This window comes from Camponotus vicinus, unplaced genomic scaffold (genome assembly GCF_025532165.1).
Source record: "Camponotus vicinus isolate PSW18456_S1 unplaced genomic scaffold, iyCamVici1.0 SCAF_13, whole genome shotgun sequence".
NCBI lineage: Eukaryota > Metazoa > Arthropoda > Insecta > Hymenoptera > Formicidae > Camponotus > Camponotus vicinus.
The window spans coordinates 11,575,913-11,589,734 of record NW_028141949.1 but is presented as its reverse complement, the minus strand read 5'-3'; the positions used below and the strand labels follow the sequence as shown (position 1 = coordinate 11,589,734).

The window sequence follows — 13,822 nt, the reverse complement described above, 5'->3', positions numbered from 1 at the left end:
CACATTTGTTAAGGGCGTGTGTGTGGATCAAGCGAACCGTGAAGGGCCTGGCACAGATCAATGATCGAAATGATCTCTTTAATTCTGTGGCTTTCGTAGGCCTATCCACTCAGCGGTCCCTTTTTGATAAGGGAAATTAATCCTTTTCACTCAGGACGGGACTGTGCGATCTCAGGATTCAGGGAAAAGAACGGGTTAGAAAAAATAATAAAAGAATCATAGAATTAAAATTAAAATTTTATTTATGAGTTAAATTGAAGAAAAGAAATACAATTACAATAATTGTGAGATTTGAGATATAAAGACGAGATCTTTAACGCGTAAATGTGATTGAGTGTGTGTGCATGTGTGTAATATAAATAATTTTCGCGGATGTTACATTGGTTCGGAGGTCGTCAATCAGGATCAGCTGGGAAAAACCTACACTTATGCCCGATTTCACCAACCGCGTTTTAACTTTAATCTTAGTTTAACTCACTCTTTCTCCTTCTAACTCTTCCTTTAGAAAGAGACAAAGAGTGAGTTGAACTAATTGTAAGATTAAAGTTAAACGCGGTTGGTGAAATCGGGCATTAATAATTTAGCCCTGACTGGGGCTTTATAATAATTATGTTTCTATCAGGAAAAATTTTAATATACATATCATACATCTGTGTGTGTGTGTGTGAATATAATAGAGGGTGGGCATATGGGATCAGGAGTTTCGAATTGAATAGTGGAAGGAGGAAACTTTTTCCACAGGGCTTGAATGGGAAGTCCCCCAATGGAAGTTGGTATCCCGGCAGGTATTAAGGAATGATAGCATCAGCGCTCCTGCTGATTACAAAATTGTGCAATTCCTCGTGATCCACGGGACTTGGGTCCAAAATGCCTCCTCAGGAATCGGGAAATCAAGGCGGGGAAATAAAAAATAGTTTAGTGTGTCGGGACAACTGGGTTCGGGAGTCTCGCGATTATTCGCCGCCTCCTTAGGAGGTACTCGAAGTCGTGGGAACTTCCTTCGAGGTCGGACAAGTCTCTCGCAAAGTTTTCGAGAGCCTCGTCGAACTCGGACGATTCCTGGAAATCGCTCCGAAAGAGAGAGAGAATCGGATTCGAGGGTTATAATCAGTATGAAAGGAAACCTTATCGGGGTTACTAGACGGGGCAAAGGGATATATTTTGCAAGTGGAGAATGGAGAAGTAGGTGAAGGGGGATGCTCCGGAGAGGAGACTGGAGAATAGCTATGTGCAAGGATAGGAGAAAGAAGTGAATGGTGATTGTGTGTATTGTTTTCTTAAAATTATTATTATTATTTTCTAAACTATTATTTTCTATACTATCGTTTTTTAAATTATTGTTTCTTAAACTACTATTTTCGAATTTAATACACTACTCAAAAGAATCTAGGGAACACTTTTCATACCCTAAAAATTGGGCTATTTTCAAACCGCTGAAACTCGTCGAAAAATCACCGTAGAAAAAAAATTAAAAAAGCATTTTGAAGCATGAAGTTTCAACTTTAACGCGCTATCGGTGGTTTTTTAAAAATCTTTTATCTTCCTTATTCTGCGCTTTAAAAAGGAACACACTGTTTAGTTCCTTAAAATTATGTATTTTTAACACGCTGCAACTTGATGAAAGAAATTTTTTTCGAGAAATTCAACTCAAGCTCTATAAATTACAACATTTTCTCTGTAAAATGCTTCTTTAAAAATCTTTCTACGATTTTTTTTGACCGAGTAATGTGATTTTGAAAATAAACCAGTATTTTTTAGATATGATATCGATACTCGGTGAAAAATCATCGTAGATGCAAAATAAAAAAAGCATTTTGAAGCTTGAAACTTCAACTTTAACGCGCTATCGTTAGATTTTTTAAATTTTTTATCTTCTTTTTTCTGCGCTTTAGAAAAGAACATTGTGTTTTTCCTTAAAATTACGTTTCTTTGACACTCTGCAGTTCGATAAAAAAATTTTTCTCAAAAAATTCAACTCAATATCCATAAACTACAACATTTTACCTACAAAACGCTTTTTTAAAAACTTTCCTACGATTTTTTTTGACCGAGCTACATAACTTCGAAATCAATATGAAGAAGAGCGTCTGCAAGCGGTAATTGATCAGAGAGGAAGTAACACACGCTATTAAACACATATGCACTCACGCGCGCACGCGTGCTGGCGCGCACACACACACACACACACAGAGAGAGAGAGAGAGCAGAGAGGGTTTGGAGTCATTAAATACTGCAGGAGTGACGAACTGCGGGGTCCTTATCTCTGCTATGTAAAACACACACACACACACACACACACACACACACACACACACAACACATGATGTGCAAAATCCGATCGGCAACCTCCACGTGGTGCACATTGGATAACGCTAATGCCGGCGGTATACATCATTTTACATATTGGTTTCGAAGTTATGTAGCTCGGTCAAAAAAAATCGTAGGAAAGTTTTTAAAAAAGCGTTTTGTAGGTAAAATGTTGTAGTTTATGGATATTGAGTTGAATTTTTTGAGAAAAATTTTTTTATCGAACTGCAGAGTGTCAAAGAAACGTAATTTTAAGGAAAAACACAATGTTCTTTTCTAAAGCGCAGAAAAAAGAAGATAAAAAATTTAAAAAATCTAACGATAGCGCGTTAAAGTTGAAGTTTCAAGCTTCAAAATGGTTTTTTTATTTTGCATCTACGATGATTTTTCACCGAGTATCGATATCATATCTAAAAAATATTGGTTTATTTTCAAAATCGCATTACTCGGTCAAAAAAAATCGTAGAAAGATTTTTAAAAAAACATTTTACAGAGAAAATGTTGTAATTTATAGAACTTGAGTTGAATTTCTCGAAAAAAATTTCTTTCATCAAGTTGCAGCGTGTTAAAAATACATAATTTTAAGGAACTAAACAGTGTGTTCCTTTTTAAAGCGCAGAATAAGGAAGATAAAAGATTTTTAAAAAACCACCGATAGCGCGTTAAAGTTGAAACTTCATGCTTCAAAATGCTTTTCGAATTTTTTTTCTACGATGATTTTTCGACGAGTTTCAGCGGTTTGAAAATAACCTAATTTTTAGGGTATGAAAAGTGTTTCCTAGATTCTTTTGAGTAGTGTATTTTCTAAGTTATTTTTTGCTAAACTATTATTTTCTAAACTGGATTTTAATTTATCATTTTATCTAATTGGATTTTAAATTACCGTTTCTGAGATGATCAGGGTTTGTAGCTTCTTGAGCTTATTGTTGCCTACGACGATTCTGACGATTCCGGAACCGCAATATTGTGCGTCGATTACCGTATCGCGGCACTAATAAAATCCGATTTATGATTTACTATTATCACTGTAACTATTGTTTATAATTTACTATTATCACTGTAGCTATTGTTATTATTATTATTATTATTTTTATTGTCGTTGGGAAACGATCCTTAAGTTTTATTATAGAAATCACTTCTCTCCTTATCATTTCTAGATTTCTTTTTTTTATTCCATTAATTTAATTTAAGTTTCAATTTAATTAACATATCGAGAGAAAAAAGTGGGAAGAAGGAATATATAAATATAGTAGTCGAGTAAGAGGGTAGAATAAATAAGAGAATAAAATAAAGGAGGTAATGAGTCGCGAATCACTTTGCAGAGACTCTTGACGATTAAAGGAAAATGAAAGGATTTAATCGCGAATCACTCTTCAGAGAGTCATGGCGATTAAGGAGAAAGTAAAGGACTTAATCGCGAATCACTTTGTAGAGATTCACGGCGATTAAGGAGGAGGTAAAGAACTTAATCACTAATCACTTTTCAGAGATTCACGATAATTAAGGAGAAAACGAAGGACTCAATCGCAAATCACTTTTCAGAGATTCATAATGATTAAGGAGAAGGTAAAGAAAAGAAAAAGAGGGGGAGGAACGTGAGGGACTGAGATAATAAATTTTATTGTTCGATTGCAATTTAAAATTAGAAATTACTTGCTTAATTACTGAATTATTTGGAGATCTGATTTAAATTTTTTTCTATCAACTTTACTTGTTGCAAATTTAAATTGATTGCTAAGGATCGTTTCGTGAATGAGAAACAACAAATAAAAATATAGGAAATAAAAGCAAGACAGTATGTGAACTTATTACTTATAGTGTGCGTTGTATATTTATTCTCCATAGCTCGAATCCGTCGGAGAGAAGTTCTCAACCCTGGCTGGTGTTTGAGAATTAGCAAGAGGGTTCGTCAATTCAGCCAGTTCACTTCCACAAACTATGTTAGTTGTTGCGATTTGTTATGATTCACTTGCACAAACTTTAAATGAATTAACAAAACGGAATTGAATTCTGAGAGCAAACTGAACTAAAAGTGAACTGTTGAACTGATTTCAAAAAGATGGTAAAAACCAGACTGAAAAACTGTGTTTGTTGCGACTTGTGCTCACATTTTTAAAGTCATTGCTCCTCCTCCTCACTGGATAGTGAGAATCTTTTTTAGACGAATTAGAAGATTTCAATTTCTTCCTTTTTAGGGATAAGAGATTGATTTTTGAAAGGAGGGCTAATTTTTAATTTTTAATTGGTTAAGCTCATTGGCTTGAGATTTAGCTCTAAGTGAAGAGTGGGAGTAGGTTGACTAATTTATTGTTCAGTTGAGAATTTACTCATGAGTCTGTGTCAAGTAGCCTGTGAAATGTATGTATCAACTCAAAGAGGTTGTTTAGTTTTCTTTTGATAATTTCCTTAAAATGCAGCGTGGTTTTGTTTAGAATTATCGAATAGAAGGATTTCAGATTTCGTGACATATGGAGCACTATAAATATACGAGGCACTTAGATTTTTACGTGACAGCTGTAATTGCTTTACTAACTTTAATAACATTTGTTTTAGAAATCTTAAGTTTATAACTACTGGCTATTATATTACACATTATATTATTAAAGATAAGAGAGCTTTAATTATTTATTAAAAATAAGAGAGCTCTAATTATTTAACTTGATAAACAATTAAATTCTTTGAATTCTTTAAATTAAATATTAATAAGTTTGTTCCACATTCTTTTATGTTATATTGTGTGTGTGTGTGTGTGTGCGCGCGCGCGCGAATATATTTTTCGTATATTATTACAAATTATATATAGAGATTTATATTATAATTTTAAGTAATGCACTTAAAAATTCTTGCATTAAAACATGAGATAAACATTCTAAAATAAGAAAATATTTATTAGCAACAAAAATAATATTGCTGCGAGAGTATTTCGCAAATTAATCATACACTTTTCTCGAGTGTCAAACTTTATATAAAAATAATAACTTTGTATAATCGTTTTTCCGTCACAATATAATAAAATACGTGTCACGTGTGATCAACATCGAGAGTGTCGTGCAATTATCATATATACCATGCAATTATCTATTGATTAATACGCGTGATCGTAATTAATATATTTTCGTGAGTGAATGACAAATGTTTTCGTGTGTACGATGTTAGAAGGTTTTACAGTAAAAGAGCACACAGTAATTATAGTAAGAGTTATGTGTATATTTAATTAAACAATATATTTCAATTAATGTTCGTGATATAAATTTGACCATATTTTGAGTTAAATATATATAATAATAAAATGTTTCTTAGTCGTATAATATTTTAGTTGTAAAATCAGGTGTGTATATATTATTTGTGCAACAATTTATTAACGTTTTATAGACTTATATTATACCATTTATAGAATAGAATTTTGTAAACATTTATAAATGAAATTTTTCTCATAAATTATATACGTTTTCAATAAACGTTTCTTCGATTACATAAATATACGATTTTAAAAAATAAAATAGACGCAGATACATTCTATAATTAAACGTTTCTTTTCGTATTCTTATATAATATTTTTCAACGCATAAAATCTGTTTTGTTTTATGCAAACGTAATAAAAATGGATATCATTATCGTATATTATACGATTGTATAAAAACCATAAAAATAATAAATTTTCAACATTTATAATAATTTCACGAACTTCCTTTTATAAACGTATCAAGATATATATATGTATTGCATTATATATACAATAATTATCTCTATAATATACGTGCATGTTATATTGACATGCATATTTTGAATTTTGATTATAGTATTTAATAATTTTATGAATATCTTCCTTCCCCTGAAACTAATGTGACACATAATTTTATTGTTAGAATAATAATAGTAACGAAATAATAACGTTTTTATTTAACCGAGTTATTACAGTAAAATGATATACTCATAAGTATATCAGTACAAATTTTACTCATTGACTCACATGCTGGTGAATACATATTCTAATACATATAATGACTGTTTTACAGTTTGACAAGATATATTATTGCATTAAAATATAAATATTTTGACGATTTATAAAATATATTGCATGGCTTACATGCAATTACAGCTTATTGGAATAATCATTGCATTTTAATGTGTAAGTGTATTCTGAAGTGTATATGTTTCATTTTCTGTGAAGAAAAATAAATTTATGGTTTAAGTGCATACACACACACACACACACACACACATATATATATATATATTCAACGATAAGTATTATATATAAATTTTAATATCAAAATATATTAAAATATTAATTTATTACTATACATACTATATAATATAAATTGTAAAGACGTCATTAAGATGTCTTTTATAGTATTATAACAGGTCTTTATTAAGACGTCTTTAAGATATCTTTAAAACGTCTTATGTCCCGTTTGTTTTGTTTGGAAGTATTGCCAGCATATGCAACAAAGAACGTTAATATTCGTCTTTTGTTAAAACAAACGCTCTCTCGACTCCGCGGTGAGCTGCTGCCGCGCCGTTGCTACATCACTTCACAGTGTCGACAGCTCCACACGGATCATAGCGTTCCTGCTTACCTATTCCGAAGCTAAAATACTCGCCTGGTCCGAAAGCTTAAAATCTTGTCGGATAATATTTTACTTTAATTATCGCGCAAATGTGTTTGTACGTTGATGGTGTTGTTGATCATTTCTTTTATTGACGATTCTGTGTGGCTTACAAAAATTGAATTTCGACAACGTTTTCAAAGGTAAAAATTTTATTATATTTTTATATTTTGTTTCTCTTCTTTTTTTTCTATTCTTTATGTAATTGCAGTAAAAGTGTTTATACATTAGTATTTCATATTAACAATTATAATGGTTTTAAGGTTTTCATTGTATTACATAAGAGAGTTTTTTATAATTAATTTTTTTAATAATTTGAAGATTTATTAGTTAGAAAGACTAAAATGTTTATTATGCGCATGTGCCATATTTGATTAAATTTTAAACATTAAAACACATTTACAAGTTCGCAAAAGATTAATGTAATAGTTTTTTTTCCTTTATCTTAAAATTATTGTGTTGCTTACAAATAATATGTAAATTGATTTTGTATTATTTACAGCTATATTATCTATAGTATTATATAGCTTTTCCTAAACAGTCTTGCTTATAATCGCGCTTTTATGGCCTCAATATATGCAATTCTGTATTAATAATAGAGATTTTATATCTGCTCTTTTATTACATTTATTATTACATTTTGTTTTATTATAGGTATTTTAAAAATTGTTTAGAGATGTAAATGTTACATTAAAAAATATCAGATCTCTTATTTTCAATATTTTATAATTGTTATTCACCGTTATATAAATCATTAAAATTAAAATTAAAATTAAAATTAAAAATGTGTGAGAATACGAAGCTTCTGAGCAATCGACAGTTGCGTCGAAAGATAAATAATGCAGTACAAAACATATTATTGTCTTCGTGCACACAAACAAATAATTCTAATTTAACTTTTACAAATACACAAAATTTATGTTCACCTACATGCTATACAATTGGGAATAATGAAAGTGTTGAAATCGCTGTAGATACAGTAAATGCTACTAATAAATCTCCTTCCACATCAATGCTCACAGAATTAAATTTTAATAACATAGATGATGAATATACATTATACATTGACGACAGTGACAGTTCTAGTGCTGAGAATAATGAAAATCATAATGATAACAGTCTCATAACACATACATTTGTAGTAAATCCAGTCAATTTTACAAATAATTTGCGTAGGCTAGCAATCAATAATAATTTAACACGCGCAGCGTTAAATATGATTTTAGAATTAATTAATCCAGCCTATCCATTTTTACCGCGTATTGTTAGAAATCTATTACGTACTCCTAGGAAATTGGAAACTATTTCTTTTGATAATGGCGAAATGTATTATTACGGTATTCAGAAATGTTTGACACGTAAATTACAGAATGGCGGATTGAGGGGCGAAATTTTAATAATTAATTTAATTATAAACATTGATGGTTTACCCATATTCAAGAGTAATAGAACTAATTTGTGACCAATGTTAGCTCGTAGCGATGATATCGTAGATTCATGTCCATTTATGATTGCATGTTTTTGTGGCGAAGGAAAGCCAATAAATCTTGAAAAATATCTAGAACTTTTCATTAAAGAAATAATTTCTTTACGAGAAAACGGGTTTCAATACAACGGGAAAATATTTAATGTTGAAATTGAGTGTTTTGCAGCTGATGCGCCCGCAAGAGCCATGCTAAAGATGATCAAAGGGCATACAAGTATGTACGGATGCGAAAGGTGTACTATTAAAAGAATAAAAAATCGAATTTTTTTCCAACTAAAATAAGTAATTCAGTAATTTTGAGAACAAAACACGACTACATAGGTGAAGAGACTAATAATGATCATGTGAAAGGAAAATCGCCATTACTTGCTTTAAATATAGATCTCGTAAAGCAATTTGTATTGGATCCTATGCATTTAATATATCTAGGTGTTACGAAGCGTTTGCTTGTGAAGTATTGGGTAGAAGGAGGGTGTCACTGTAAACTTTCTCGACATAATCTTGCAGCAATTGATTATAATATACAAATAATACGTAAATTCGTCACGTCTGATTTTTGTCGAAAACCTCAAGTTTTAGTAGACTTAAAAAAGTTTAAAGCAACTGAGTTTCGATTCATTCTTTTATATAGCGACGTAATAATTTTTTACAATATTCTTGACGACGTAAAATATCGACACTTTTTACTATTTCACGTAGTAGTTACTATTTTATCTAGCGCACCTTTGATCAAGGCTTACATACATGTAGCTGAAGAAGCTATGAAAAAGTTTGTTCTTGTTTTAAGCCATTTATCGTATTTGTGTATAATCGAAAATTTGTTTAATGTGCTTTCTTATGAATAGCAGGTATTACCGAAAAAAGTAAAATATGATTATATAGGTTGTTACAAAAAATCTATAGGAATTATGTCTCTAAACAATAAAAAAATATGCCCTTGTGGAGTTTTTAAATGGTAAAAAGAAAGAATGTGCCGTCGTCCCATTGATTTAGCTAATAAATGATCGAATGAAATGCTATTGGCCAAAGACTAGATCTCAAGAAGTTTTTGATTCACTGGTATTGGAAAATGAACCATATGACGTTACATGGATGAAATACAAAGTTCACCGAGTGTTAAAAGTTTCAGGTAAGGATTAGTGTAAAGGAGAAAAATATAGACTTAATCAATTTTTATTTTAATTTATATAAATTTATTCTAAGGAAATTCTGTATATATATGTAACCGTTTATATCTCCTTTTTCTATACGCGTCTCTTTTATAATATGTGTATCTTAGATCGATTCTTACATCGTTTTCATATTTTTTGTACTTTTTGTTTACCAGATGCTGAAGATGGTCCAAATTTAACGACCGAAACATACGAAATAAACCTGCTTTAACTCACATATCTCAATTTATTGCGCTCTACTTACCGCGCTCGGCTCTTTATTTGCCTGTTCTTTATTATTTATAGTTTGTCTATTAGAGCCTTTTTTCTTGCATCTTAATATATTAAAATGTTTAATTAAATATTATATTAATTAATTTAAAAAAAATGTATTAGCACATTTTATCTGCTAAATCTAAAATGTACAGCATTTATGCATTTTTAGAAAGAAACATTATTTTATGTACAGTTGGTTTTACGAATCTTGATTTATCAGTTTATCTTGTGAACTGTCGTATTACTTTGCAATAGAATTATATTTGATGATAACTTAATATGCAATTGTATTCAAAGTATATGTGTGTAGGTAAATCTTAAATGTGTAATAAAATTTTTTGTATCGATATTTTTTGTAGAAAACATCAGAATATCATTATTTAAATAAATGTAAAAATTGATATTGTAAATATTAGGAATCATAATAATTAATTATAATAATTAATCCTACATCTTATTTTTTTATTTTTATGTGGAAAAAATAAAACTAGTAGTAAAGTATATCAGTTTCGATTTAATGTAGATTGAGTTAGATATATATAGTTTATATATATATATATATATGTGTGTGTGTGTGTGTGTGTGTGTGTGTGTGTGTGTGTGTATATATATTATTTAAGAGATATATAAGTTTGTATAGTATTTATATATAAGAGTTATCTACGCACATATACTTTGAATACAATTGCATATTAAGTCATTATTAAATATAATTCTATTATAAAGTAATACGACAGATATATCAAGATAAACTTATAAATCAAGATTCGTAAAACCAACTGTACATAAAATGTTTCTTTCTAAAAATTTCAGTAGAATATTTATTCCCTATTATAATCTGATATTGTTTTATAGGTTCGTTATCAAAAAATACGCAAAACGATGTTGAATTTAATGGACATACATCGTCAAGATTTGAAATAGGTGCAGGAACAACAATGTCACAACAACAATTTCAAAAATACGTAATAGAGCGAATGGAGAAGATAACAATTTTATGTGAGCAGAACAATGCCTGTACAAATCGACTTTTACAAACTATGATGATATCCTTAAATCCTACATCAAAACCGGATGGATTGCCTGAATTATCATTAAAAAACGATGATGATTTTAAAAAGTTAGAAGAACTGTTATCTATAAAAACAGTAGATGGAGGCCGAGAAATACCCGGACCTGCTTATACCTATCTGGTTTGGTTTAAAATTCTACTAAAAATTACGTCTACTTTTGTAATTTTAAAACAATTAAACTTGATTAATGTGCAACTATAATTTTTCATAGAAAGGACGTCTTTCCACTATTGGAGGTGCTGATCAAAGAGCCAGCGTAATGAATATGTTGAAATTTGTAATCACAAAGTTAGCAATGACGTATAACTGGAAAAGACAAAAGAAAAGAAGTTTCGAAACCACAAAATTACGGGAAGTTATTACAGGTACATATAATGCAGTCTTTTCAATGGATTGAAATAAGTTCATATTATAACACTATTTACAAACTATTTATCTCTATTTATCTATTATAAATCAATTATTATATTCTTTATTTCTTTTATCACAATAACTCTTTAGAAAATTGTAATATAATATATATACATGTGTGTGTATATATATGTATGTATGTATGTATGTATACAGGGTGTAACTGAAAAAAACATACATAAAGCACACTATCAAATTTTGTAGCTAATTTGGAAATAATTTTTTCTCAGCGAAAATGGAAGAAAAGGTCATTACTTTTTGCATGTTCCCAATTTTTGCCATCTTATATCTTTGTAACAAAGCTTTAAATTAAAATTCTATTAAAGTAAACTCTACCTGAAATTAACTGAAGAATGTAGTTTTGTTAATATTTTAATTCTACAAAGTTTAGTTTGTGAGAAGCTTTTCTTTTTCAATCATTGATAACTTGAAAATTATTGGTGCCTCGACATTTTCATTGAGGAAAAAGCATCTCCAAATTGGCCAGAGAATTTGATTGTGTGCTCCGTATTATGTTTATTCAGTTACACCCTGTACATGTTATATATGTATATAAAAAAATAAAAATATATGGATTTATTTAATATAGAAGAATGTAGTACAATAAGAAGTAACGAATTGACTGTGTTACAACGACGGCAAAGGCAGGACTGACTAACTGCTCGCTGCTGCTCGTCGTTTTATATCTTAACTTAACGCATGTGAAGAAAACCGACAAACGAAACTTATTTTTCGATAACGGTCTCGGAGAACCGTATGATCTAGCCGCAATACACAGCGACAGGAAGTGCGCTTGTAACAAATAAAAATTTATCTCTTAGTGGCGGCTCGCTAAAGGATCCGGCAACCGTATAATCTTGCCATAATACGCCGCGACCGAACGCAAGACTACGCGAGCCGGTACATCAAACGTACTTTTAACCCTACATATATAATAATTGATTTATAATATAATAATATAATATATTATAAGAGATAAATAGTTTGTAACACATTGTTCTTATATTATTTCAATGTCCAATCCATTGAATAGATTTATTATACACACACACACACACACACACACTTATAATAACAAATTTTCATCAACTTTTTATTTCTCAACAAATAATATGTTTCTTGTAGGACTTTTTATACTGAAAAAAAAGGTTTGTAAAAAAATTTCATCACCTTTCAATTTTTATAATCTCCGACTTGTATTTTTTATGTAATAACGCAAATGAATAATATATGTAATAACTATAAAAAATGTAAATTTTTTTACAATATGGAAAAATAAATGTGATAGTATAAAGCTTTTTATTGTTTATGTATGCAAAATTTAAAATAATATATTTTAAAATTATAAAATTTATTGGGGCAATTTAATGTCAAAAAAATAGTGTATATATATATATAGTACAAACACGCACACATTTTTTTGACATTAAATATTGCCCCAATAAATTGTACAAAATTTAAAATATATTATTTTAAATTTTATTTATAATATATTATTTTAAATTTTGTATACATAAACAATAAAAAGGGTTTTATATTATCACATTTATTTTTATATATTCTAAGAGAATATTTAAATTTTTTATAGTTATTACATATATTATGAATTTGCGTTATTACAATACATAAAAAATTTAAATCGGAGTTTATAAAGATTGATGGAATTTTTTAAAAAGCATTCTTTTTTTTTATTCTTTTTTAGTGTGAAAAGTCCTACAAGAAACACATATTATTTAAGTGTAATCTTTATTAATCTTTTTAAAATACGTATATTTTTAATATATAAAAATTTTTATTTCTTGCAGATGCTGTTAAAATGCAATTTAAGGGAAATAATTCTTCCGATCAATGCATTAAAGATGCCATACAATCGTGGCTAAAGTTGGCCAAAAGTCGCCACGTGTATAATGCAAACGCAAAAAAATTAAAGATGAAACTAATTTTTTCTTATTATATATTTTATATTATATATTTTTTCTTATTATAATTACTTATTATATTATAGTAAACAATAAAGTTTTGAAATAAATTAGTCTATAATAATACTAATTCTTTTATTAATTAAATAACATATCTTCTAAAAAATAAAAGAAAATTACGATTGAAATTTGTTATTATTTTATTTTATATTTAGTGACATATATTCTTTGCACTAAATCTCATTACTTTTATTATTATTGTAGCTATACAAGGTGTCCCATTAACTTACACAGCACAATATTTCGGAAACTAAGATTTATCGACAAAAGTGTTTCAAACAAAAGTTATAATGTTTTAAAATATCTTTTTATTGATTTTATTACTTTGATCTTGGGTAGAGTTGTCAAAGTCAGGGCAAAATTATCTTAAATTTTTAAATGAAATCACATTTTTTTAATGTAAACTGATTACCCTATCCAAGGTCAAAATGATAAGATCAATAAGTAGATATTTTTAAATCCTACAACTTTTGTTTGAAACATTTTCTTCGATGAAGCTTAATCTTCGAGATATTTTGTTGTGTAAGTT

General features: G+C 29.0%; 1 protein-coding gene across 1 annotated transcript; it reads left to right on the top strand.

The window, feature by feature from the left end:
* The first annotated feature begins 6,847 nt into the window (after positions 1-6,847).
* Positions 6,848-13,301, top strand: LOC145963986 (uncharacterized). Its single transcript, XM_083086343.1, has 5 exons — positions 6,848-7,060; positions 9,249-9,532; positions 10,686-11,023; positions 11,115-11,268; positions 13,120-13,301. The coding sequence occupies exons 2-5, from the start codon at positions 9,412-9,414 to the stop codon at positions 13,299-13,301; spliced, it is 795 nt and encodes a 264-aa protein (XP_082942469.1). The 5' UTR covers positions 6,848-7,060; positions 9,249-9,411.
* The last annotated feature ends 521 nt before the right edge of the window (positions 13,302-13,822 follow it).